General features: G+C 33.6%; 1 protein-coding gene, 1 long non-coding RNA gene and 1 other non-coding gene across 3 annotated transcripts; all 3 read left to right on the forward strand.

Moving 5' to 3' along the window:
* The first annotated feature begins 2,810 nt into the window (after positions 1-2,810).
* LOC125576061 lies at positions 2,811-2,917 on the forward strand. Its single transcript, XR_007314594.1, has one exon. It is a non-coding gene; the product is annotated as a small nucleolar RNA R71 (small nucleolar RNA).
* Positions 2,918-16,801: 13,884 nt separating this feature from the next.
* LOC106372686 (probable E3 ubiquitin-protein ligase ARI16) lies at positions 16,802-19,586 on the forward strand. Its single transcript, XM_013812959.3, has 3 exons — positions 16,802-17,614; positions 17,698-18,499; positions 18,588-19,586. The coding sequence occupies exons 2-3, from the start codon at positions 17,700-17,702 to the stop codon at positions 19,135-19,137; spliced, it is 1,350 nt and encodes a 449-aa protein (XP_013668413.2). The 5' UTR covers positions 16,802-17,614; positions 17,698-17,699; the 3' UTR covers positions 19,138-19,586.
* Positions 19,587-25,985: 6,399 nt separating this feature from the next.
* LOC106351684 lies at positions 25,986-27,392 on the forward strand. The gene is made up of 3 exons (XR_001271365.3): positions 25,986-26,549; positions 26,725-26,789; positions 26,927-27,392. It is a non-coding gene; the product is annotated as an uncharacterized LOC106351684 (long non-coding RNA).
* The last annotated feature ends 207 nt before the right edge of the window (positions 27,393-27,599 follow it).

Raw genomic sequence — 27,599 nt, forward strand, 5'->3', positions numbered from 1 at the left:
GATTTCGCAACTATTCTGGTTCTCCACTCCTGCTCTTGCGCAGTTCATTGGTTATGGAGCGGTTGCTCCCTTAATCCGCTTGTTCTCCTTTCTGACAGAATTTCTGCAGCAGTAACGAGTAGGAGGCTGCGTTGATCATTTCCTCTCCGACCTTTTTGCACATATCTGCACATATGACACTGAAAAATAAATGCATGAAGGTGGAATAAAGGCTAAGGTGCAAGGTGGGAACTAGTTAAAGATGAGCTAGCCACTCAAGATCAGCAAGATGGATAAAAAGGATAAGAAGTCCTGAGTGTGTTCTTGTTTCCCTGATCTAATACCCATAACAAGAAGAATTTCAGTCAAGATTAGGTTCAAGTAAGGTGGAGTTAAGTCTACCCAGTGTAACCTGATCGGCTGAGAACTTCTGGAGAATCAAGTGAGATATGTCAGGGTGTTCCAGGTCCACATGTGTGTCTTTCGCCACTGCTAAGGTCACTAAATAAGATAACTAAAGCACGAGGTGGTTAGTGATCAACACAGAATAAAGTCCTAATTCCCACAAAGTTTTGACTGACTCAATAAAAACAGACTCAAATTGACCCAAAAGAAAAACAAAAGAAAGAAACGAGTTAGTAAACGATGAAAACCCTCTCCCAGACTTACTTCACAACGTCCCTGGTGTGAAAATAAATCAGAGAGAAGGAGAAAAAAAGAATAAATATTTTTTTTTTGGTCGAGATACTTACCTGAGTGGAGCAGGCGCTCCATGAAAATTCTGGGTGTTCTATCGTCAGATGATCGCCTGGAACAACCACTCTTTTTAGGGGGTAGGTTGTTCCGTTTCTGCAACCCATAATTTTTGAAGTATCTCGAATGTTTCTGTTTTTTTGATCTGAAACTCAATGAACTAAAACAAAAAATAAGTAAACAAAAACAAAATCAAGTTATATTTACACTTACCAGTGGGTTGCCTCCCACCAAGCGCTTGGTTTAAGTCTCTAGCTTGACTTGGTGATAGGGATCAGTCTGGTTGAGCAGGAGGGCATGTTCCAAAACAAGCTCCACAATCAGACATGTTCAGCTTCAAAACCCTGCTCAACAACCCTTTCACAGCAGCTTCTCCTTTCTCCTTCAGCTCATGTGTGAGAATGACTCTGACTTTAGAGAACGGTTTGGAGGCACCCTTGCACTTTACCTCATACTCAGTGGAGTTCTCATCACACTTGAGAGGTATCAAAGTCATTGTAGGATCTCCCTTGATTCTTCTCTTCTGGACTTTCTGTTTCACCCTTGAATTCCCTCTGAATTTAGTAGGATCAGTGCTAGGATCTTCATCAGAGAACAGCCTGCTCTCACCCTTATCACCATGCTCCTTCTCTGGAACAACCTTCAGCTTTTCTACATCAAACACTGAGATGCAAGAGGCATGTGATGAGGAAGATCTGGTGAGTACAGCCTTGTAGAAAACTTTCTTGTTGATGTTGGAGAAGCAGACTCTCTTGTTGGGCATATCAATGGTTGCTCCAACAGTAGCCATGAATGTCCTTCCAAATATCAAAGGCATCTCATGATCCTTGTTCATCTCAACAACTTGAAACTCAGCAGGAACAATGCATTCCCCTACTTGAACATGAAGGCTGCGGATGGTTCCATATGGGACTGCTCTGGAAGAGTTTGCAAAGGTCAGGGTCAGCTGAGAACACTCAACATCAGCAATACCCAAATCGTCTACAATAGCCTTTGAGACGAGATTCACACAAGAACCAGAGTCACAAAGAGCATCCTTGAAGGTTGTTCCTGCGATGGAACATGGGAAAACAAACTTTCCAGGATCATCAACCTTAGGCAATACCTTCAGTGCTGGTGTAGACAGTCCTTTGGTATAGATGACCTTGATCTCCTCTTGAGTCTCTTGACAGTTTTTAAAGAACTTGAGCAATCGACGAATCTGTAGAGCATCCTCAAATGCAAGTTCTTTAGGAAGCCTTCTCACCATCTTGTTAAAACCTATCAGCTGCTCTTCACTAATGAGATCCATCATATGTTTAGGTGGAATTGGATAGGGAACCTTAGGAACATAGACTCACACTGGTGGAGTTTCAGCAGGTACGCTAGGACCAGTCACTCGAGAGCTAGCAGACTGCTCTGTGTTCTCTTCTGCGCTTAGAACAGTCTCAGCGAACGGCTGCTCTATTGCATTACAGTGCTCAGTCCTAGGATTTTTATCAGCTCTTCCAGGGAGCATCTCTTGTTGCCTCTTGATACTCTCAACTGTTTGAGCAAGCTGAACATCGATCTTTCTTATATGGATCGCGAGATTGTCATACTTGTTATTCAGCTCAGTGAACATGTTGCCCATCCTGGTGTCAATTTCTGTGGTTACCTGATTCAACACCTTGGCCTGAACCTGCTGACCCTGCAACAGTTGTTGCATCATCATACCTAGACCCTTCAACTCATCTGGTTGACTGTTCTCAGTAGCTGGAACAACTTGCCGATTGCTCTGCGGTTGTCGCTTGTTCTGGTTCTGAATATGCTCAGCCGTAGCTTGCTCCATGCTGAGGACATGCCCTTTGTTGTTTTTCAGTAGCTGATCAACCTTGGCAGTCAGCTCATCCATTTTCTGGGTGTCGGAACTGTTCCCTTTCATGGAGCAATCACTCTCCTCTTTCTTATTAGCTGAGCTAGCAGCCATGTTCTCAATCAGCTTAAACGCTCCATCAGTGGTTTAAGTCATGAAGTCTCCATTGCTCGCAGAGTTTAGAGCACCTTGGTATTTCCAGTCCACTCCATCATAGAAAATGTCCAGGAGGTAATCATCATCAAATCCATAGTGAGGACATTCTCTGCGATAGTCATTGAAGCGCTCCCATGCGTCGCAGAAAGGCTCATCACTGAGCTGTCTGAAGGAAGTGATCTTGTTCCTCAATGCAGCTGTTCTCGCCTTAGAGTAGAAATGGCTAAGGAACGCTGATCGGACCTGTTCCCATGAAGTGAGAGAGCCGGTAGGGAGAGAGTTCAACCACCGTGCAGCTTTTCCATCAAGAGAGAATGAGAATAACATGCACCTGATGTAATCTGGTGGAACACCATTCGCTCGAGTGAAACTGCAGACTTTTTCGAAGCTCTTAATATGCTCCATTGGAATTTCTGTAGAGAGACCAGAGAACACCTTTCTCTGTACTAGACCGATCAAAGCAGGCTTGATCTCGAAGTCCTACCTGGTACAGGGTGGAGGAACAATGGAAGAGCGCGTAGTAGGAATGTTACGCGGAAGGTTTCTCTGCCCGATTGGAACAGTCTGTGCATGTTGTTCCTGCTGCGTGAGAGCAGCATGTTCAGCAGCATCCTGCTGAGCTTGGATGGTCTGCTGCATTTGTTGCATCTGCTGCTGCATGAGTGCCATAGCCGCAGCGAGATCATCCTGATTGGCGTGATCACCCATAGTGGTGTCGGTTTGCCTTGGCTGTTGACGATTTGTTCTTTCTAACCTTGCTAGCTCCTGGTTGGTAAATGTAACTAACTCTCCTTGTGCGTTTCTCCGAGTATGTCTACTGGTCATGCACCTGGAACATTAGGTGCAACAAAAAGGATAAGGCAAGTTAGAGGTCTTAGACTAAATAAATAAAGGTAAAAAGATGGTCCCCGGCAACGGCGCCAAATTGATATTACGTGTATACGCACACCAAATAACCTAATGTGCACACTACCACAATCGAATGGTATGTCGATGTAGCACTTTAGGATCGAATCCACAGAGACCAACGGTTACACTTTATCTTTATGGGATCAATACTTAGCTAAAACAATATGGGGTTTTAAGATTTAAGGGTTTCGTGAGAAACAAGTAACAAGATTAATTAAAGTATTCAGATAACTAAAATGCTAGCCTAGAGTGGTTTGATCGGGTGTTAAACAAGTGTGAGCCAAACCATTATTCAAGTTCGATTAAAGGTACCAGTCTAAAACTCGGATCACTCATGTAGAACAGCCCACTGTCGTGGAACTGCCCCCTATGCTGATCGATCTTGATACCCAAACTCTCGTTTGGATCAAGATGCGAAAACAAGCAATAGAGATCAAGTCCGATATGTTCACAAAACACCCTAATATCTACTTTCGCTGATTAGGGATGCAATGCTCATTCAAGTTATGTTTAGCAACCCATAACACCTTAGATGAATAGATTGAATTTAGAATCAGGCACTAAGTGGTTAACTTGATGCAAGCCTTAAGAACAACAGTGAATGAAGACAATCAATTTATAACTTATTTATGTCAAGCTCACGGATCTAACACCCTAACACCCTAGACTAAGCAAGCTGACTACTCAGCCATGAAACAAGAACACACAGAGACAGAGACTGAATAAAACATGTGTAAATAAAATAGAATAAGGGTTCAGGGGGTTCTTCTCTATGGTGAGAGAGATGGAGCCTTCTCCCTTTACAAAGTATCAAAACACAAATCTCTAAAGGCTCAAGTCTGGTTCCTTGTCTCAAAAACAGCGTAATGATAAAGAGAAACAGAAAATATGATATATCAAAGCCACATGCGGCTGGGAGAGAAAATAGGGATAATTAGGGCAACTCCCGTAATGATTGTAGTTTCCTTAAAGTCTCTGCCGCTGGAACACTCACTCGAAACAGTCACTCGGGTTGCTCCGCTATCCGGAACAGTCATCAAGACTGTTCTACTTGAAAACCACTAAATTGCATTGTTTTATGCCTCTTTTATTCCAGCTGGTCCATCTCTCATCCAATGCAACTCCAGACCTGTAATGATTCCAAAAGGACTAGGAAGACTCGATAAAGACTTGAAAACCAATTTAAAAGCATATATACAAGATGTATAAAACACCATATATCAATATTTTATGAATTTTTTTGTTTCATCTTAACTAGTGTTTTCCATTTTCTATGTAACAAGTAAATGTAATTTAATGTTTAGCACTATTTATATTCTAAAGAATATTTTTTTATTGGTTGAATTAGTTGTAGTTATTGTTATTTTTAGGCAAGCGAGATAGATTGAATAAAAGTTCGCAATTTCTTAAACGGTGCGCAAAAACTTTAAAACTGGTTATCTAAAAGGGAAATACCCAAAGATAACACTAAAAAAGTTTTGGTCACAAATATAGACTCTCAGAATCAAAATGACCAAAATGTTTTATTAAAGAAGTAAATATACATTTATACCCTTAGGGTTAACTAATCTAAACCTTAGGGTTTAGAGTTAAAGGGGTGGAGATTTGAGATTGAGGTTTAAAATTTTATAAAATAAAAGATAAATATTAAAAATTTGAAAATAAAAATTTTAAAAATAGTTTCAAAAAGTATTTTTGAATTACAAAAAGAAAATATGAAAAAAAAATTAAAAAAAAAATTCAAAAAAACAATTTCAAAAAAAAAAATTATAAAAAAGTTTGAATTTGAAAAAAGATAATCTAAAAATATAAAAATATTAATTTTTTTTAATTTTTTTGTGTTTTCTAAATTTCTTTATTTTTTTTATTTTTATATATCTAGGGTATTAGGGTCTTTTTACTTATTAAATGAAATATTTTAATCACTTTCCTATTTGTGGTATACTTTTGTGATCAAAACTTGAAAATGTTCTATTTATGAGAAGTGCCCTATCTAAAAAAAGAGGGGGTAATAACTTATGATTGAAATACAATCTTATTGTGACAATAATACTCATTACATCATAATAATTTTCAACACATAAATTTATTTTATTGGATATAATTTTCATGAATTTAACTTTTTTAACCACATAATTTTTTTACTGATAGGATGTTGTCAAACAATAATTTTAAAATTTTCTAAAATTTAGAAAATTCTGAAAAGATAGAAACATGCGTACAAAATGTTATATTACTTAGCATTAATTTATAATTAGATATAAATACTATCTTATATATTAAAATAGAAGTCATGACTTATTTCATGTGTGATTTTTTAATTTGGACAATCACTTTGAAACTAATTAAATATATTTTATTAAAACTAATAATACATAGAATCTTTAAAATACTTTAATCATAATATCTTTTGATATTTTTTTATTTTAATTTAAAATTCTAACAAATCTGTTTTAAAAGATTTTTACAAGATCTTCATTTTCGAAATTACATTTTAATATTTTCACTAATTTTGAAATTAGTTTGAAATATTTTATACATTAATATATTCAGTTATCGTTTATAAAATGAAAAATATATATTTTATATTTTATTTTTGTAAGTATAAAATATTTATGTTCAATAGTAAAATCTAATACGTTTGTAAGATGGGTTAACATTAGCAAACTATATAATACATGTATAAAAATTAACATTTATTTCTTTAAATCTAATAATATATTTTTTAACTAATTTAATCATAACTAGATTTTGACCCGCCCTTCAAAGGACGGGTATATTTTTTGTTTTAATTTTTTTTTTTAAATAATTTTATACTTGTATTTTTATGTAATCATATTTGTGATTTAAATATTCTATTAAATTAGGAACATGACCTGTTGATATATGTTTTGTCCAACTATTATTTTCACTTGATCTACTTAAATTTTCTTTTGATTTATTTTTTTGAGAAATTTAATTTTTATATATGTGGTTTTCTTGTAATCATATACTATAAGTGCTTTTTTAAAAGAAAAAGTGAAACTACTATAAGTTTTACTATAAGTGTTTTATTTTGTATTTCTTAACAAATATAAAGTATCTATAATATAATAACTACATTTTATACTTCTTAACCAATATTATGAGGAATAATTAATATATCATTATAGAAATATATGTCAATATTGTAACTGTGTACATAATTATATAAAATAACATGTTATATTAATTAAATAAAAGGTTAAAATTCTAAAAAGAAACAGATTGAGATTATTTAATAAAACAAAAAGATAAAAATTGGGTGAAATATTGTCGAAAGGAGTAAACTTAATTTTGGAATAAACCCAAAAGGGATGACAAAAAAGAAGGTATAAACCCAAAAGGAAGGAATAATCGTTTTTTTTTTTAACTAAAGATGCCATTTCTGAATTAGTTAAAAAGAGTTTTTATATCTTAGGTACAAAAATATAATAAAAAGGGCCAAAATTTGGAAACAGACTATTAAGAGGAAAACTTTCGCTGCAGCAATAAGGATGATCACCGATAATTGTTGCTATATCTTCGTTTGAATAATTGTTACATAATATATAATTAGGTGTTTTACATGCATATGCGGGCATAATCATCTTACAAATACTTATTATTCTATATCTCATTAATCCAAAAATCAGCACTATAAAACTCTAATTAGTGAACATGTGGAAGGAAAAAAATTATAGTGAATTTTTGGTTCCTAAAAATTTATACCAGATATGTTGAATTTTAGTCAAATTATTGAAAGGTAGATCCCATTTTTTTCTACTAAATTCTCCATGGAGGAATGAATTTATAAGAAAATATTTCCATATGCAATTTTGATAAGGAACAAATCGAACAAAATTCATATTTTTTTTTAATTTTTTTCAATTCCTCAAATAAAATTTAATTTTTATTTTGTTCATTTTTTCACTCTTCTAGTGGTCAACAACTAAAGCTATAGTGTTTCACAGATTAAACTTAAACTGGTTTAAAGTAAAAAGAAGAAAAATTGTTTTGAACTCAATCACAAGTTAAATTATTATTCATGATTTTAAATAGTTAAATCAAACATCAAATTATTTATATATGTCAAAAAAACGTTTATCAAACTATGTACTTATTATTGTGTTAAAAGTTTTAAAACACTCATTTATTAGAAATAGTTTATAAAATATCTTTATATACATATTTTTGTTTGACTAATATTTAATTATAAACTGTTTTATATCTTAGTTTTTAACTTTATAATAAAAACATATTGTTTTAGAATTCTCTTAATTTTTAAATATATTTTTCACAATTTTATTATATTAGTTTATAATTAATTATTTAATATAGCATATAAATTTAATATTATTAAAATAAAATGCGTTTTTATTATATATAAAATTCATTACGGGTTTTGTGAAAATTAATAAATATTCAGTTAAAAACTAATAATAAATCAATGACCTATATAAAAGCTTAAAACCTAATAAAATATGACAAATAAAAAATAAGAATTTTAATATAACATATATATTTTAATAATATTAAATCAAAATTTGTTTTTAATTATATATATAACCTAATAAAAACATGACAAATAAGCAAAATTTACTAAAATCATGAAAAACATGACAAATAAGCAAAATCAAAATAATTATATATCTAATTACATATTTTATAGTTATATTATTTAAATTAATAAATTATAGACTCAACTAAAAACAATTAATAAATTAATGATTCAGCTTAAAAATAATTAAAACATGACAAATAAGCAAAATTAACTAAAATCATAGAAATCATGACAAATAAGCTAAATCGCTTCGTAAATAATAGTATAGATTGTTGGCTAATATAATCTTGAAAAGAAGTGGCCACCGATAATTTTGGTGAGGAGGTTACAAAAAATATGTATTGACCAATAGAAGGTAGTTACCGAAATAAAGTTTGTTTAATTTTCATGCAGTTATAAAATATTTGGTTTTTTTTTTAAGTACAACATGTGAAAAATAATAGTTGGACTAAACATATATCAATAAGTCTTGTTCCTAATTTAATAGAATAGATATGTTTATTTTAAATATAATATAAAATATACTAGAGTCGACAAAAAAAAAAAAAAAAAAAATAAAATATACTAGATTTTGATCCGTGCAACTGCGCGGATGTTTTTCATTTTATAAACGATAACTGAATATATTAATGTATAATAATATTTCACACTAAATTTGAAATTAGTGAAAATATTTAAATATATTTTTGAAAATGAAGATCTTGTAAGAATCTTTTAAAAAAGATTTGTTAGAATTTAAAATAAACATATTTATATTTAAAATGAAAAGATGTCGAAAGATATTATGATTCAAGTATTTTAAATATTCTATGTATTATTAGTGTTAATAAAATACACTTAATAAGATTTTTAAATGATGGTTCAAATTAAAAATCACACGTGAAAGAAGTTATGACTTCTATTTTAATATATACAATTTATATATTATATTTTAAAAATTGTAATAAATCTGTGTAAAATATTTTAATAATAACTTAATGTGTGAATTGTTTGCTGTAAAAAAAAATTCTTATTTTATCTACTTTATAGTCATGATCATGTTAAAATATCATTATTATACATAAATAAATATGATAAAAGTATATTCAATTGATAAATTGATAAATTTTATTTTCATAAATATAAACTATTTATTTTAAAAATATAATATGATGATAGAACGGCTTAAAATTAGCAAACTATATAAAATATGTCAAAAAAAATTAACATATCTTAGACTTTTGTATATACAATAACTATGGTCGGCCTGCCCTACGGGCAGAAAGTTATAATAAAAGTGATTTTATAATAATTTATGAAGTAATTTAAAATTATGATAGGTTAAAAAATATTATAAACGAAAAAATAATGAAAGACTTATGAGATTATTATAATTATATTTTTGTTTTGAATTATAATGACAGTAAATTTCACTATTCTCTGATAAATGACATTATATTTTTAATATTTATTTAATTCAAATGTTTTGTTTATATTATTCTTAATTAAAATAACTTATTTAAGGGTTTTTAATTTTTTGCGAATAAGACTTAAAACTTGAAGTCATTCCTAAAGTAATTCATGCATTTTTTTGTGATGTAATTAATATTCCATTTGTATGTATGTTTTGTAAAATTTTGTTAAGAGAAGTATATAATAATGTTTATGGGTTTTGAGAATTTTAGGGCGTCGAAGGATTATTTATGTTAAGATTAGTTATATTTGAGTTAAATGTTTTAATGGGATTCATTGAATGATTTAATGTGATACTCAATGAGGATGCATGAATCCAACCGACTTCCATAACGGTTCCAAAATTTAACCAAGGGTAGAAGAAGCGGAATCGAACAGCCAAATACGACGCCTTCCAACTGACCTTGGTCGGAATTCAATGTGGCCGGTGCAGCAAATCTTCATTGGCCGTAGGTTTGAACCAGAATTGTTAAAACGCAGTAGATCTGCCTTTCGTTCGTCGACATTATTTTTGGAGAAGAAGTCGTCTCATATGGGACCCCCTCATGTGATATCGTACAGCCCAGAAACCCAATTATGTTAAGCCCAAAACACTGATATGAAATATTTATTAACAAAAAGAGAAAAGCCCATTAATAATTGTGATTAAGTGAAACGGTGAGTATCATCCAACCCGGACACGTGTCGGCCTTTAAGGAACTGACTTTATGACGTGGTAAAGCAGGAGTGAAGCGAACATATTTTTATATATATAGATATACATATATTATCTAAAATGAATAAGCATAAAAAATATTGGTAAAAAGATAAATATATAATAAGAAGTTTTTTCATGAATATATTAATTTGCTTAATAACTAAATGCAAATACAATAAGATAAATATATAATAAAAAGTAAGAAATCATATGTTTTAAACAGTTGATTAATTATAACATGTAAATTATAAAATTATTGTATTTGAAATAGTTATATATAAACATTTAAGTATATGATTAACGTTAAACATATATACCACTTCTGTTGTAAAACAATAATTTATGTATAGAAAAGTTAAAACAAACACCCGCGTCAAAATCTAGTTCAAGTTAATCTTTTTCACAATCTCATGTCTAATAATGTTGTAATATTCATTTTAGTAAGATTATAGTTATTTTAAACAAATAATTTTATCCTTTGGAGTAATTGTCCCCTGTTCCTTTTCCTTGAAGCTTCATTCATATTACTACTTTACAAAGTTGATTAAGGCATAGTGGTTTTTCTTTGAATGTGGTTTCCCTAAAATTCAGGTTGACACTTAGTAAGGTATGTAATATATATCCCCTCATTTCCTGCGGATCTGAGAGTTTTTTCTTGTTTGATGCACTGAAAGAAAAACGAAGTGGGATAGAAACATGACATTTTCCGACTGGTGACCTTTTCGGGAACACGAAGAACGAATAGGAAAGGAACGTATAGAAATAAAATTGCAGGAATGAAAAGAAATGTTTGTTTCTTATCAAATTTAACAAGGAATGCTTTTGTTCTATAATTCTCTACAAAAAAAGGGAATGGAGAGGAACAAAAAGGAAAAACTATTCCTTGTGAATGGTGATTTTTTTTTGGGAATGATAAGGAATTCAGTGTTCCCCTCCGTTCTTTGGTCACCATTCAAAGCATATTATAAAGACACACAAACATAGGCTAGCTGATTACAAATTACACATGAGATAGTTTGACAATAGATATCAATAATCATTCTTATAATTTTTTTTAACTACGTAATTCTTATTAAAATTCTCTATATCAGGCATCATTACAATAATTTCGAACGAAGATTCAAGCAAAATTGAAACAACCATAAAGCTTGGTAGCTTTGATTCCACAAACTATATATAAGTTTTTGGATGTAACTCCGGATCCTATGTCATCATCACCATTAAGTTTGTAATCTGCTTAATACCTAAGAGAAGTAATTATGTTCTTGATTAGTTTGTTGATAGCACTGATCATTTGGTATGTCCCCTTCAATCCTTGCTGATGCCTAAGAGCATTGTGTTCTCTCCAAACATGATACACCACAGCCTGAAACACAAATTGAATGAGTATTTGGTCCACTTTATTGGTCGTTCCTGGTGCAATCTGGATCAGCTTCAAAATCAATTTTTGGAAGTCAATACATGAACCAGAAAGGTAAAGGATCATATCACGGTTTACTGGGCTTATTGGAGAGCTAATTAGCATTATTCATGAGGTATTGGCCGAGAGAAGGCTATTGGCCTTGATGAGGCATTTATGAAACTTAGAGTGATTATAGACCAGAATGGACGACTAGAAGGCAACCTAATTGACCAGAAAATTGTATGGACAAACCGGGATGGCCGTTGGGCGAGTTGGATGGTGTGTTCGGTCCAACTCGCCCATTCGGCGAGTTGGATGACTTGTTTGGTCCAACTCGCCCGTTCGGCGAGTTGGACGATAAAGCCTTATAGTTATTTCATTGTTTCGATGCTCAGGATCCGTTTGTCCGAGGATTTGAGTAACTTTTCTCGTGGGCTTATCGTATGAATCCTTTTCAGAATTCATACGAAACTCAATTTCGGTTTTCCATTTTTTTTAACTATTATCTCTTTCTTAAAGAGAGATATTTTTTGAGAACTTTTTGACATTGATTCCGTCGTGACCGATTTTAACTCCAACAATTAGCGCCCCAGCTCGCTAGAATTTTTGCGGTGTTCATGCGGATGGTTAGGCAGGTCAGGTAAGTTAGGCGGAATTAATGGATGGAAATGGTCTGCTCACTCTACTAAAAGTGGAGTGCAATAAGATTAGGGCTGCACCTTGTGAAGGCTGCCTACGTACCCTTGTCGAAGGGATCAAGCTTTTCGTAGTTCATCCTGGAATTAAGATTCTTATGACCTGTTTTCCAGTGAGACCTTTACGGTCCAGTTTATATATCATGTAGAGGTTATCAGGCATGTTGCTGCCGATGGCATTTTATATTGGACCTTTGTCCGCCTTGAGACTAGCTTTGTTGGCTGTTCTAATGAATTGAGTTTAGAATTTTAAGAGCATGTTTGTATTCGTATGAATGTAGAGGGAAGTTTATAAGTTGTCATCTCATATTCTAACTCTTTGTTAGATCGTTATAATCGATGTTCGTTTTAGTTGAAAATGTTCGAAAATTTTGCTTTTTGGAATTTCATGAACGTTGGAACACAAACGAAGAGACATATTTTGGGATCTCGTATCTTTCGATATCATGCCTAGAGATGTTAGAGACCAGTGTGATGGGTTTAGGGCATGACCTAGGCTTATTTCTTGTTTTAGGGTGTGCGATGACTAATTCGGCTTACGTATCCTATTACAGTTTCAGCCTGATTCCATACCGATTTAAAGTCCGCGATATGTTCTCGGCTTATACGACTTGTATGGTTGGAACCGAGCATCTCTCCAAGGAAAATTTCTAAGTCTCCTGGAATTGCTGACCACAATTTCAGATTTATTTTATAGCGCTACTATCCTTGTGTCGGATGTCTGAGAGCTATCTCTATGAGATGGCTAGGTCTGTTTAGGACGTTAAGAGTTTTTTGTGATCAGCAACAAACATAATGGTAGATATTACCGTTTTTGAAACTTCGCGAAGATTACGTGTTTGAGAAGATGACTATTTGGTCTTCCAAGAAGGTGTTTTTTTCGAGGAAGGTATTTTTGTCGAAAAAACTTATTCTTCAAGCATCTGCGACGTCTCGCGATGTTGAAGATTGATTTTTATTTTGCATGCAGCGTTTTGTGGATGAAATATTTGCGGGCTTGAAGATGTTTTGCGGTATTGCAAGAGTTTAGTCTTAACCCTATGTCGGAGAAACATTTTTGCTTTGTCTGGCGCGGATGTTCGCAACCAAAACAGTTGTTGCTGTTTAGATGCTAATAGTTTGATTTGCGATCGAGGAATTAGGACCGAGGGGTCTTGTAAATTTGTCCATGGGAAGAAGTGTTTCCTTTCATAGTGCTTTGTGAAGTTTTGGCCTTCCGAGATATATTTCGTGCATTTTTGAGGATGTTTAGTATAACTCTAGGAGCTTTGTTAGAAATTTTTTCTTATATGCCGCGTGTTAGGGGTCAAACGTAGCGGGCTTAAAGTAAATTGTGGAACATATTGAACTTGGTCGCTTGTCGACGAGTTTAGGTTTTCCGTTAACCGTTTGGTTGTTAGGACTGAGTTTTGTTACGAAGAATTTATCATATGATTTCCGACTATGAGTTATACGATAATTATTTTTTTAATAGTCCCATGACGTTTTTAGATAAATCGCAGATTGTCGTTTAGCCGTTAAGTGATGGAGCGATGGTTTCTCAAATACTTTGGCTTGGCATGAACGATGTGTTCACTCAGATAGCCAAGGACGTTGTAGGTCAAGGATTAGACCATGGTACTTTCGTGTTAACATTAAGGTCATGTTAGTTTACGATTGTCCATAAAGAGGATGCTGAATTCTGGTTCAGACTTTTACTGGAAAGCGTAATTGACCGAGGGCCAAAGAGCGCTTGTCGAGATTGACAGGCTAAGTTTGCCGGGGTTATCCATGTTAAGATGAATGTTTTGTATAATGTTACATATAGTCTTATGAAAATTGATTAGTTTTTGTCTGAGAAAGACGAAGCCTAAGAGGTTTGATACATAACCAGTGCGGAGTCAGTTTCCGGATGATTGCCTGCTCGGATGTGACCGAGGGAACGAAAGGCAGAAGCAAGCGAGCCGCAGGGCTAAAAAATGAGATCTATTAGATTGTAATGCGAAAAGATAGAGTTTAGATTGATCATCCAAAGTCAGATCTTACAGCCTTGTATTTACTATACGAAAATTCTTTTGAAAGTTTTGAAAGTTTCTTCGTATAACTTGCTCTGATTGTACGAAGGATTAATCGCGTAAGTAATGGGCGACCGGTTTTACGAAGGTTATAAATCGGTGATATATATACACATGTCAAAGTAGAGTTGTTTCTGCGGGTTTTACGAGAAACGTTTCTGCTTTGATTTCGATCTTTCGTGAAAGTTGCTTGGAGTTACTCATAGAGTGTTACCGAAGTTTATTTCACTGTGATCTAGTCACAGAACGTTTTTCATAGGCTTTTGAGAGGATTCTCATGACATATTTGTTTCTGGAACGAATTGGTCAACCAGCGGTAAATCTAGCCAACGATCGGGAAGAAAGTGTTTCCTTTGTTGTGTTCTCTGCTAATTTTATTCCGATTTTTCTTTGTCGCAAATGTTCTCGATGTTTTTCCATGACTCACTTGGTTCAACGGAAACAGAATGAAATGCTTTGATGCGTGAAGATTTCTCGTATATTTTTTGATTTTTATAAGAAACTGGCTTTATAAAGCCAGAAAGGGCTTCAAGACTTTGCCTTATCGTCGAGTTTCAGTTTGATATTGGTACATGTTTTCTATACGCATGATTGCGACAAGAATGTTGTATGTTTTATGAGCTAAATGGATCCTTGACACCATGTTTTCTTGAATCTTGTTTACATTCTTTTGTCCCTTCATTTGAGCTTCTTCCCAGAATATAGATTATGTATCTGCCAATTGTAAAATATCCTGTGGATCCTCATCAATATTACGATACTGTCTTTCATTCCGACTTTTTCAAATGTACCATAAAATCTATGGAAATGCAGCTATCAAACTATCTTTAGTTGTCCTAAAAAAGTCCATATTGATATATAAGAGTGTTGTTGGAAAGACACTTGGGTTAGATGGTATATGGGACAGTGCCCAAAGCTGCATTCAAAATTTGAATTACTTTCTTTCTCTTGTTCTTTAATTAATTCTTTGTGGGCGATTGCTATTGAAGCATGCAGATTGAGTTGTTGAGTAATTTAACATCCCGGTTCGTCCATTGATTGAGTGAGACAATCTCCTATCCCATTTTTCATCCCCACTTCGTCCCACTGTAATCATCTATAAGTTGGAAACTCTTGGTGATGGAATGATTCCAATCTTATATCACCCATCTTCGGCTAACCATTATTTTGGGCCACAATTATTAGGTCAATATCTTGAACCCATATACACGTCTAAATATTTTCTTTTTGGGCTGTATGGTCTTCATGTTTCTAATCGTTCAAACCCCATCAAAACCTTTTTTTTTAAATCACTTGGTCCGTGTATGAATCATGGGTTCCTCTGATACAAGTAAACATTCCTCATCCATCATCTTGATCAATTTGCATCATAAACTTAGGATGGTTATTAAAATGAGGTAATTATTACATACTAATGCTTTTCACTACGGTCGTTAGGTTTGAAACTGTATTTTATCATATATATATACAAATTTTCAATGTATCGAATTATAATTTTCTTGACAACTATGATTTGCAATATTGAAAACACATGGAAACCGAGCAGCTGCAAAGGAAAAGAGAGACAACTTAACTTTATTTTCATCTAGTTTTAATATAATATCCCAATTCTCTATAAAATAAAAATTATAATTTGTAAGAAAATAATTATACGGGCTGGTTATTCGTCAGCACCAGTTTAGCTTTATAAAAAAACAGATATAGACACGTGTCAGTGATCGTCAGGTTATACGACTTAGCACTAAATCAAGGAATTTTTCACAATCTCATTCTCAATCTCACGACAAATGTTACAATACTCAATATTTTCTTATCTTTTGGATATGATTAGCAAACCTTTTATGTTTTTATATCCACTCAGTATTTTCTTATCTTTTATGTTTTTATATCCATACATTATTGATAGCGTGTAATTTTACATTGGTAAAAAAAAATATTTTCTACAATATTGATATAAAACTGAAAATTTATGTAAATTAGCATTAAAATTTTCAAGCAGAAATTAATAATTTTCCAATTTTTCTTAAGAAATAAAATTTTCAGGTTTCTTCTATATAATGAATTTGGCTTTATACACTACTCATCAAGAGACTTAAAACTTAGGCTTCAATCATCTTAACCACAGATCATATATTTTATGATGGAATATGATAATGTATAGTTTTACTATTATCGACACGCGTCAATAATCGCTAGGTTATATTATTTAGGACCAAATGAGCTAAATTTTATATTTTTTCTTAACCACATATAAGAGACTTTAAGATAGAATATGATAATGTATAATTTACATTTAGCGACACGCGTCAATAATTGTTAGGCTATATTATTTAGGACTAAATGAAGTAAGTCTTTCGTAATTTTATGATGATATCTTTTGGATATGATTGCTAAATTTTATATGTTTTCTTAACCACATATAAGAGATTTTATGATAGAATATGATAATGTATAATTTACATTTAGCGACACGCGTCAATAATTGTTAGGCTATATTGTTTAGGACTAAATGAAGTAAGTCTTTCGTAATTTCATGATGATATCTTTTGGATATGATTACTAAATTTAATATGTTTTCTTAACCACATATCAGAGATTTTATGATGGAATATGATAATGTATAGTTTTACTATTATCGACACGCATCAATATTCGCTAGGTTATATTACTTAGGACTAAATGAGGTAATTTGTTTTCATGATCTCTTATGATTTCTTTTGGATATGATTCGCAAATTTTATATGTTTTCTTAACCACATATCAGAGATTTTATGATAGAATATGATATGTATAATTTTACATTTAGCGACACGCGTCAATAATTGTTAGGCTATATTGTTTAGGACTAAATGAAGTAAATCTTTCGTAATTTCATGATGTTATCTTTTGGATATGATTACTAAATTTTATCTGTTTTCTTAACCACATATCAGAGATTTATGATAGAATTTGATAACTTTTAATTTTACATTTATCGACAAATATAAAAAATTAACTTATTCAAGATTCTTCTATATAATGAGCTTGGGTTGATACACTACTCATCAAGAGAGCATTTTCTAAGTCTACAATCATCTTTGCCTTTAAACCTCTGAGTTGCTTCCCCTTCGATTAGCTAGCTGGTAAGAAAATCACGTACAACAATTCACAAAGACTTTTCTTTACGTCTTTTATGTTGTTCATAAGTTTGTTATTTTTTTCTCAGCTATGGAAACCGATGGTCAATCACTTTACGCTGTTCTCACAACAAATGAAGTTGGTGAGAAGATGACGAGGGAAATCAACCAGATCTCGGAAGTCTTCTTGCTGTCCAAATCTGATGCAACCTTAATCCTAATCTCTCTCCGTTGGAACTCGTTCAAGGCTTCAGACCGTTTGGGCGACGACAAGGAGAAACTCCTCTCGGACTTAGGTTTGGTTAAAGTTTTCAGTTCGTGTCAAGAAAACGATTCTGTGTCTTCTTTCGCAGGTCAAGAAAATCTGGTCTCCACACCCTTTTGTTCACACAAGTTTTCTGAAACTTGTTGGAGAAGTCATCTCAACAACCTTCTGACGGAGGAGGAAGAGAGAGTCGTCCTTTGCCCTAACCCAGACTGTGTTGCTCCAGTTGGACCCGATACGATTGAGAAACTCACAGAACCAGCTGTGAAGATGATGTACAATAGATACGTTCTGGGATCTTTCGTGGAGGCCAACAAGGAATCGATCAAGTGGTGTCCTGCGCCAGGTTGCGAATACGCCATCGAGCTTCATGAGGATCTGTTGGAAGATGATGATCTTGACTTTGGTGTGGTGTGTTTGTGTGGTCACACATTCTGTTGGAGTTGCACGCTCGAGTCACATCGACCCGTGACCTGCAACGATGCTTCTGTTTGGTTTAGCTCCACCTTGGATACGTTAAAGAGCAATGCTTGGCTCCTTGAAAACACCAAACGTTGTCCTAACTGCAACTGTCACGTGCAGAGGACCGATGACCCTGTTTTGAGAATGATAACTTGTATCTGCAGGTTTGCCCTCATCTCTTAAAACTTAGATCTCTTTGTTTTTTAAATCAGAACGCTTTCATGTTTTACTTTATTGTTTCACAATGATCAGTTGTAGCTTCTGTTGGCGCTGCTTACTGTCAGAGGAAGAGCACAACGGAAACTGGAACTGTGTTGAACTCTTGTTTCAACTATCAATGAAACAAGTGGATGATTCTAGTTACCTGCGTCTGTGGGAGACATGTCTTGAAGAGTATGAGAATTCCAAGTCGGATCTCAAAGCCATAGAGGAGAACGGCGTTCCAAGACTGACGGATAACAGCAGTTTTAACGAGCAAGACGTTGATGCTGTAAAGGAAGCAACTCTGCTTATGGTCCAGTGTAGGCTTGTATTGAAATGGAGCTGTGCTTATGAATATTTCATAGCCATGTACCAAAGCCCCAAGACGCAGTATGTGAAGCACCTTCGAGGAGAAGCTCGAAAGACACTTCTTAGGCACAAAGCGACTCAAGAAGAGTTGATGAATAAAGCTCTCACATCTGGTGATTTCAGTTCCTTCAAGGTCGAGTTGTCTTACAGTTCAACAATCACTGGTAACTACTTCCATGAATACGTCAAGACTCTTGAAAGTGGTTTTCCTGAAATTCAGGTTGACACTTAGTTCCATATGTAATTTATAAGATTTTCTCTGGATCATTTGAATGTGATTGTACTTTGAAGACTTTTGAATAATTAAGTACCTGTTCGTTTTTGTATTCACCCTGCATATTCAGATGTTGTTCGTTTGGACACAATTGCATCAGCATGTAGATGTAGCATCTATAATATCTAGAATACCTAGATATTTCAGATACTAAAAAATATAGAGTTTGGATGCTACATTTGCATCTCAAAATCCAAAGACTTAAATACCTTTAATATTAAAATAAAAAATTAATTAAATTAGTTATTATAACGATTATATAATACTTTTAATCGGAAAATCACATTTTTCACTAAAAACAAAAAATCTCATTTCCCCCAAAACCGAAAATCGTGTTTTTTCGCTTAAATTATAATTGTATTTTTTTTCTTCAAAACCGGAAAATCACGTTTAACTTGCTAAAACAGCAAAATCACGTTTTCACGCCAAACCAGGCAATCATGTTTCCCAGCCAAATCCCGAAAACATTTCCACGAAAATCATGTTTTGCCGCAAAACGTAGAAAATCATATTTGTCCGCCTAAACCTGAAAATTAATATAGAAGTTGTATCGGTCTCTTGTGGTTGATGAAGCTCTCGAAAAAATAAGCTCTCACATGACCTTTGGCTCTGAATATCAATACCTCATCAAACATGAACAAGACGACAAAGGTAGTTATTGAAGACGAAAAAACTTCTTGCCAATCGAAGTGATGACTAAATAAGACACGTTGTACTAGGGTGGACAAAATATCTGAAATTCATATTTTACTGTAATCGATTTAGGTTTAATCCAAAAAAAAAAAGAGATATTCATAGATTCAATAAATAAAATAAAACAATAACATTTAAAAAAAATCAGATATGATCTATATGCTTATAAATACATGCGTATAAAATTATATTATTACAACATTTCAACATATACTTTACATTACTTTTATTTTATATTAAATATTAATTTTTAAGTTAATTTTTATGAAACAAGTTGAATATTTAGTTAAAAAAACCTATATTTTACCAGTTATCTAAACACCAGATTTCCGGATGATATCAGACTGGAATAAATCAGAAACTTGTTTTTTTGCTAAAATTTGTTGCATTAATTTAAATTTTTTAGAATTTTCTCTAATCCGGTTTATAGCGGGCCTAAGCAATAATCCTAGAATTGAGCCAGATTGAGAGCCTTAACTGAAGGACCCTAGGAACGGATCACTCTTCCGGTAAGGATTGGATATGAACAGAACTGATGGAATGATGGGTCGCACAACAGTTGCGGAAAGGCTGCTGATATTCCCGAACTACTTTGTTGCCGGATATGACGCACCGGTCCAACAAAAGAGCAAACTCGGTCCGTTGCTTTATATGACGCACAAATCCAACGAGAAAAGAGGTGTCAACTTGGACCTAACCACACCAAAAAAGCGAGAAGTGTTATAATCAAAGAACAAAGAGTATAAACTTAAATAAGAAGAAGAAAATCGATTATCATTTCATAAGAAAAAAGTTACATACTTATAGAGTTTTGTAGTCACATACAATAATGAGAATTGTGGGAAAACAAGACACAGGAAAGATAAATTTGACTAGATCTGGCCAAGGTACGGAAAATGGAGAAGACTAGTCAAGATGACCGTTCGGCTACTGTCCAGGTTCATCCGAACTGGCTGTGTCCAATGCGGTAAGGATCAGTACGTGCGCGGGACGATCAGTAAGGGCTACGGGACGTTCTGATCGGACAAGTTGTGTTCCAGCATGACCCAAGTCTTCAGAAAGCTTAAGGATCCTTGCCTTAGAGAAATATCCAAAAGAGAAGTCCATCATTGGATCGAACAAGGAAGCAAGATCATCAGAACGGTCGCCGGTGCATGTGGTACGAGCCAAACGGGCCAAAAGAGAGAAGCTGCGGTCTTAATCGGAATTGGCTCGTCCTAAGTTGATTCTGGCTTGACCATCAATCTTAGCTTGTCGAGTTGGTCGGGAAAGATGAGCTTCGGTACAGTCAGTTCAGTCGCCTAGTCGTGGTTCAAGCTGAAGTTCCATTCCGGACGAACGCGGGTTGATCCGGTACACGGCTCGGTTGGTCTGTCCGGCACGGTCGAACGAGTGAACCTCGGTTGAAATGTTCAGTACGTCCTGATCTTCATGCTGGTCTGATTCCACGGACTGATCTACGGACTGAGGCACATCATTAACCAAAATGAATTGAACAAGATAACCAAAAGAAACTGGAACATACAAGTTGGTGGAAACCAGAACATACCTGTTGGTGGAAACCCTAGCTACGGGGTACATGACCGCTGCTTCCGCTTGGAGAACCACCGCTTGCAACCTTAGAAACAGAAGACCGCTTTGAGGAGAGAGAGAGACAGGGGCGAAGCCAGACCTTTTTCATACTGGGTGCACATAATTAAATAGTTGATATGTATAATGACAAAAGTTAAAAAACGGGGTATTCGAACCCATGATCTTGAGTAATTGTGGGTGCACCTTAACTAAGTATGCCTCTTTCACATAACATGTCCAATGTAAAAAATTTCAATTAATAAATAACAATGGGTGCATGTGCACCCCTTCCTTCCAACCTGGCTTCGCCCCTGGAGACGGACCAGAATACCTCAGACTCAAGCATCTTAATAGCAACCCACAGTGTGAAGGAGAAGCACCTCACTGCGAATCAGAAAACTTCCACAGTGAGTTTCTAAACTTAACGGAGAGAGGTCCAGACTATCAAGAAAAGTAACAACTTAATCTATGAGTGCTAATGGAGAGAGAGGTAGAGGAGAACCCTCGGTTAGCTTCACTGCCAGAGAGCGACACCGACCTCACATCTACCGTCCTCATGCAGATTTAGTCACAGAAGACACCCAGCAAAAGCACACCACGAGTTCACACTTCACTTCACTACACCCACAACTTCATCACCACCGTAGCTCCTTCACCGACCACTTCACAGATCTCGAAGCAGACCACAAGACGAAGGAGAGAAGAGAGAGAGATCGTCACCAGCACTAATCCTCAGAGCATCGCAACTAGTCACCTGCTCTCCAAGCCTCGCAGACGTAGCTCCACCGGAGAACCAAGAAACCCCCATAACTCGCGTTTGATTAAGGACCTCACCCATGGATGAAGAATTGTTAGGAGCAAAAAGGTGGAGGCGAGGTTCCTCTCACGACGCCAAGCGCCAGAGAAGCAGAAACGAAAGTAAGTTGAACGGCAGCTAGGGTTTTATTTTTTTATTCTACAGAGATGAGAGAGTATTTTCTCTCCTTTTTTATTACTCTACAAGAAAAAAAAGTTAGAAAATTGTTGACATGGCAAAACGAATCAGGGATTCCTTAAAAAATTCAGATATTTGTTTCATACCCACCTAATTACACCAGCACTGACAATGACAAATTGAACATCTTCGAGACATTGATGCATTTATTCTTTTCTACTCTTGACGCTCTAGTGAAATTTCTTATACCATTGGTCCATAATCCATTGTTAATCGATTTTTTTTAAATCTCATTGTCTACATAACATGAGGGTAAAACAAGTTTTCCATATTATTTTCAGATTCATATCTAGTGATTTATTTGGGTCGTAATCTGACCAGTCCATATAAAAAACTTAGGCCCAGAGAAAGAGTAGTTGATCAACTCCTCTTCTCTGCTCCCACTGCATCTTCCTCGTTCCCATCTGCCAGTTCATAGACAGTGGCGCTTGATCTCTCAGTAATGGCAGTACCAAATGAGACTTGCACGAGAATTTCCTCTTCACCGAACTCCAACAACTAGTCAACCATGGAAAGGTGGTTTCAATATCCGCAAACCATTTTTTTTTCTAAGTTTTCAATAACTTTTTCAGGATTCTTCTATATAATGGGCTTGGCTTTACACACTACTACTCATCAAGTGTTTTCTTTAAACATAAGTCTACAACAATCATCTTTGTCTTCGAACCTTGGGAAAAGTGTCAATTTCGATCCCAACAATTTAGGTCATGCCAAATACGACACGAACAATTGATCAGTGCTAAATACGACTTCAACTCAATAATAATTCAAAAAAACTACCAAACTTTTTAAAACGTGCTTAATTCTATGTTGACTCTAACAGAAGTTAGTGAATCGTTAACAAGATAAAATGACGTTGTTTTGATATACAAGGAAAAGTGTCAATTTCGACCCCAATACTCTCAGTCGTGCCAAATAGGACCCGAACAAATGGTAAATACCAAAACCGACCTCGACTTAATTATAATTTAAGAAAAGCTACCTGAATTTCTTAAAACTTACATAAATCTACATTGACTCTAACAGAAGTTAGTCAACCATTAACAAGATAAAACGACGTCGTTTTGATATATATATATATAATTTATTTTTATTTTTTTCTAAAAAAACTGTTCATTCCAGAACTCAAATCGTGTTGTGATACCCTTTTAAAGGGGCACACTAACAACTAGATAAAAGTAACTTTTTGAAATATTAGTACAAATTTTAAATTATATAAACTACTATTATTCTTCATCTTATCCAATTTAAGATTTTGGTGACAATTTTTTCTGATTTATATAAATACATTAACATGTTTTTTATTTATCATATCTTTAATAAACTTATATCTTACTAAAATATAAATGATAAAATATTTATTATTATATGATCTTAAATAGACTTTAAGACGTTAATTTATTAATAAAATTCTTATATAAATTATTTTTAATTTTTAAACTTAAGTGGTAATTTTTTTATTTTTTCAAAGTTAATACTATAGATTATGTTAAGAGGCCTTTTACCTTTCTTTCACTAAGATATCTTGTAAACAATATTAAAAATATTAAAAAATAACTAAAATATATATAAGCAATCACCAAAATTTTAAATTGGAAAAGATGAAGAAGAATAGTAGTTTATATAATGGGGAATTTCAATTTGTAATAATATTTCAAAATATTATTTTAGTTTAGTTGTTAGTGTGCCCCTTTAAAAAGAGATCCCGACACGGGTTTGTGTCCCGAAATGAACATATTTTTAATATATATATCAAAATGACGTCGTCTTATCTTGTTAACGGTTAACTAACTTCTGTTAGAGTAAGGTAATGATTGTTTCCCCAGGTTTTAGATTTTAGTTTTTGGTTTTTGGGTTTTAGTTTTTGGTTTTTAGATTTTAGGTTTTGGTTTTTTGGATTTTGATTTTGCAGTGGATTTTGGGTTTTTGAAAAACATGAATGGTTGTTTTAGATTTTGGTTTTTAGTTTTTGGTTTTTGTTTTTAAAACTAATAGAATGAAAATATTGTTCATAGTAAAATATTTATTCTGCAAAATAATAAAATATAAAATATTGTCATCAAAACACATATAAATTTATTTAATAAAATTATTTTTTAAAAAACTGTAAATAAAAACTGTGGTTAAATGCAAACATAATTTTTATTTATATATTTTTATGGTTGTATATTTTCTGTATTTTTTTAGTTTTTCTAAAACTAATGAAATGAAAACAATAAAGATTTATTTTAAATTTTGGTTTTTTATTTTAGTGTAGTTTTAGTTTAAATATATTTTATAACTTTGGTAAAAATGTATAATTGTTTTGTAATTCAAACATTATATAATAAAATTAAAAGCTTGATTTAAAAAATAAAAAATTAAATTCCAGTGTAATAAAGGTATAGTACTTATAACTAAAGAAATTATTATACTTTTCTTTAATATTTATGGTAAAAATAATGACTAAAAACTATAAATTAACTTAGATAAAAATTAAAATAACTTAATTCGTAGAGAACATTATTATTTGTAAGTTTTTTTGTTTGTTTTCTAGAATGGCATATATATTTATATATATGAAAAACTAATTTACTGAAAGAAAATGAAATCCGTCGTTTGGAAACCATAAAAGCACATAAAAAGTGAATTTTGGTTTCTATATATAAAAATGGTGTAGGGGTTGAAAAACGGGTTTTCCTAAAATATAGGAAATCTATTTAGTTAAATTTTGATTGGGTAAAAGTAGATTTTGGAAAAACAGAACCTAGAATCTAATCCAGAATCAGCAAACAATCAACCTCTCAATGTAGATTTATTCAAGTTTAAAAAAATTTGGACAATTTTTCTTAAATTATAATTTAGTTCAGGTCATTTTTGGCACTGAACATTTGTTCGGGTCCTATTTGGTAAGACTGAGAGTGTTGGGGTCAAAATTGACACTTTTCTTCGTATATCAAAACGACGTCGTTTATCTTGTTAACGGTTGATTAACTTCTGTTAGAGTCAATGTAGATTTAGGCACGTTTTAAGAAGTTCAGGTAGTTTTTTTGAAGGAAAAAAGTTTCCTAGCTACACGAAATTTACTATAATATGGTGGAAACCATCCAATGTATGAGAATGTGTCTACAACTACACGAAGTTTATGTTAATACATTTCACATGTACGAAGTAAATAATAATATGGTGGCAACATCACAATCGGGTTTAATTGATTTTAAGCTAAGTTAATGGGGTCAATCTATAATTTATTAAACTTAAAAAATTTAATGATTTATTAAGTTTAATAAACTTAATTTATTTTGATAATCTATATACTATACTAAAAGCACAATATACTCAATGGTCATGCTGCCACGTCTTCAAAAAAAATCAGCCAATCAGAAGCATTTAATTAGACACGTCAGACAGGTCTCACAGTGTGGGCTTCGTCCAAAGTCGAGCATGTCACCGTGTGTTTGTGTTTTGCGTTTTAGTTCCGCGTGTATTGTTGACTTATGACAGGTTGTGATTTGCTTGGATATTGATTTATGGAATGGGCTGGGCTGGTTTACTAACTATTATGTTTGTTTATGTACAAAACCATTGGTCCAATATATACAACCAAAGCCTCTCTTCGTTATCTTCCTCTTCCATGTAGAGTAGGTTTCAGTCGGTTCAGTCTCCTCTGAGAAATCAAAGTGACCCTTTCGGTTTCCATGGAGCAGTGAATCTTCTTCTACCTCTACATCTCCCCATCTTAACTCTTTGGATCATTAATGCTTCAGAATCCTAACAATTCAGTTATTCCTTCCTATATAACCTCATCGTAAAAACTGAAACTTTACATCTCAAATCCAGTAATCACCATTACAGATTTAGAGAAATCTTCCAACCCTTTCTGTCAAGTGACAGTCTCACCAGAAGACGTCAATTAATTAATTAATCTGTTTGGTCTTCTTCATCCTAGAAAGACAAAGTCCTTCGTGGATTAGATCGGGACGGCTATTGCAGCTTCGATTGGTGGAAGAGCTATCTGACTCTGATCCAAAAAATTCCGGAGGCGGATCATCAGAATTATCACTGCCTGTTACCCTTCCTCTTGATTCATATGCAATCCCACATGAAAACCCTAGGCAAACCCATTATCCAGGTTCCTCCTTGGCTTCTCTTTTTTCATCACCTCTGTCTCTACTATATAGATATAAATCTTAATATCACGCTTTCATTCATTGTGTTTCGTCTAATTGTTTGGAACTAAACGTATCAAAATACTCACTTTAAGAGTTACAAAAAAATACTTACTTTTTAAATTTATTTTTGAACAGAGAACTTGGGAGAGGATGGTGTCAACTTTTACGCTTTGGGCTGTGAGTCACAGACTGTGACGTTGGTAATATTTCTCAGCTCTCTACTCTTTCTGGTTCTGAACACAAGAAAGTTATCTAATTTATGGATCAAAGGTGTCCTTTTTGTTATCTTGTGATTGTAAAGACTACAAGATGATCATTTTTTTTTACTTATTGGTAGTGGGCCAGATAAAAAGAGCAAATGGATGACGTGTTAGAGCTACACCAGTGTCGAAGATCTGAAAAAAAGTTTCCATGGCCACCGCTTCTGTCGTATATGACTCAGTGAACCTCTCCACTTATCTGTTACACTTGGTAAACCTTCCACCCTATTGATTCATCTGCTTGAAGATGTTTCATCATCGTTGCTCACTGAAAGCAGCAGCAACAACTACCTTGATTTAATAAAGTGACATAGCGGTTTGTGGAGGAAGCACTACAAGAGCACGGAGGAGAGAAGATGATATTTCCAAATGCAAGAAAGTGATTCTGAAAAAAAAAAAGAGAAAGTCTGTTCTTCAGTTGTCTACGAGATGATTTTTGCTTTTAGCTGCAAGCAAATAATGAAAGTATGATTCTGTACTCAGAAGTCAAAAGGCTGGACTTATCCACTCTTCTTACAATTTAAATTGCATCTGAATAAGATTTGTTGTTTCAGAACCAGAAAGAGTAGAGAGCTGAGAAATATTACCAACGTCACAGTCTGTGACTCACAGCCCAAAGCGTAAAAGTTGACACCATCCTCTCCCAAGTTCTCTGTTCAAAAATAAATTTAAAAAGTAAGTATTTTTTTGTAACTCTTAAAGTGAGTATTTTGATACGTTTAGTTCCAAACAATTAGACGAAACACAATG

The sequence above is a fragment of the Brassica napus genome, chromosome A6 (assembly GCF_020379485.1).
Source record: "Brassica napus cultivar Da-Ae chromosome A6, Da-Ae, whole genome shotgun sequence".
In the NCBI taxonomy this organism is placed as follows: Eukaryota; Viridiplantae; Streptophyta; class Magnoliopsida; order Brassicales; family Brassicaceae; genus Brassica; species Brassica napus.

What these genes read in the sequence shown, in the direction of transcription:
- LOC106372686 (XM_013812959.3), top strand. Translation starts at nt 17,700, where the DNA reads ATGGAAACCGATGGTCAATCACTTTACGCTGTTCTCACAACAAATGAA. An exon ending in ATGATAACTTGTATCTGCAG is followed by an intron (nt 18,500 to 18,587) that starts GTTTGCCCTCAT and finishes CACAATGATCAG; the next exon opens with TTGTAGCTTCTGTTGGCGCT.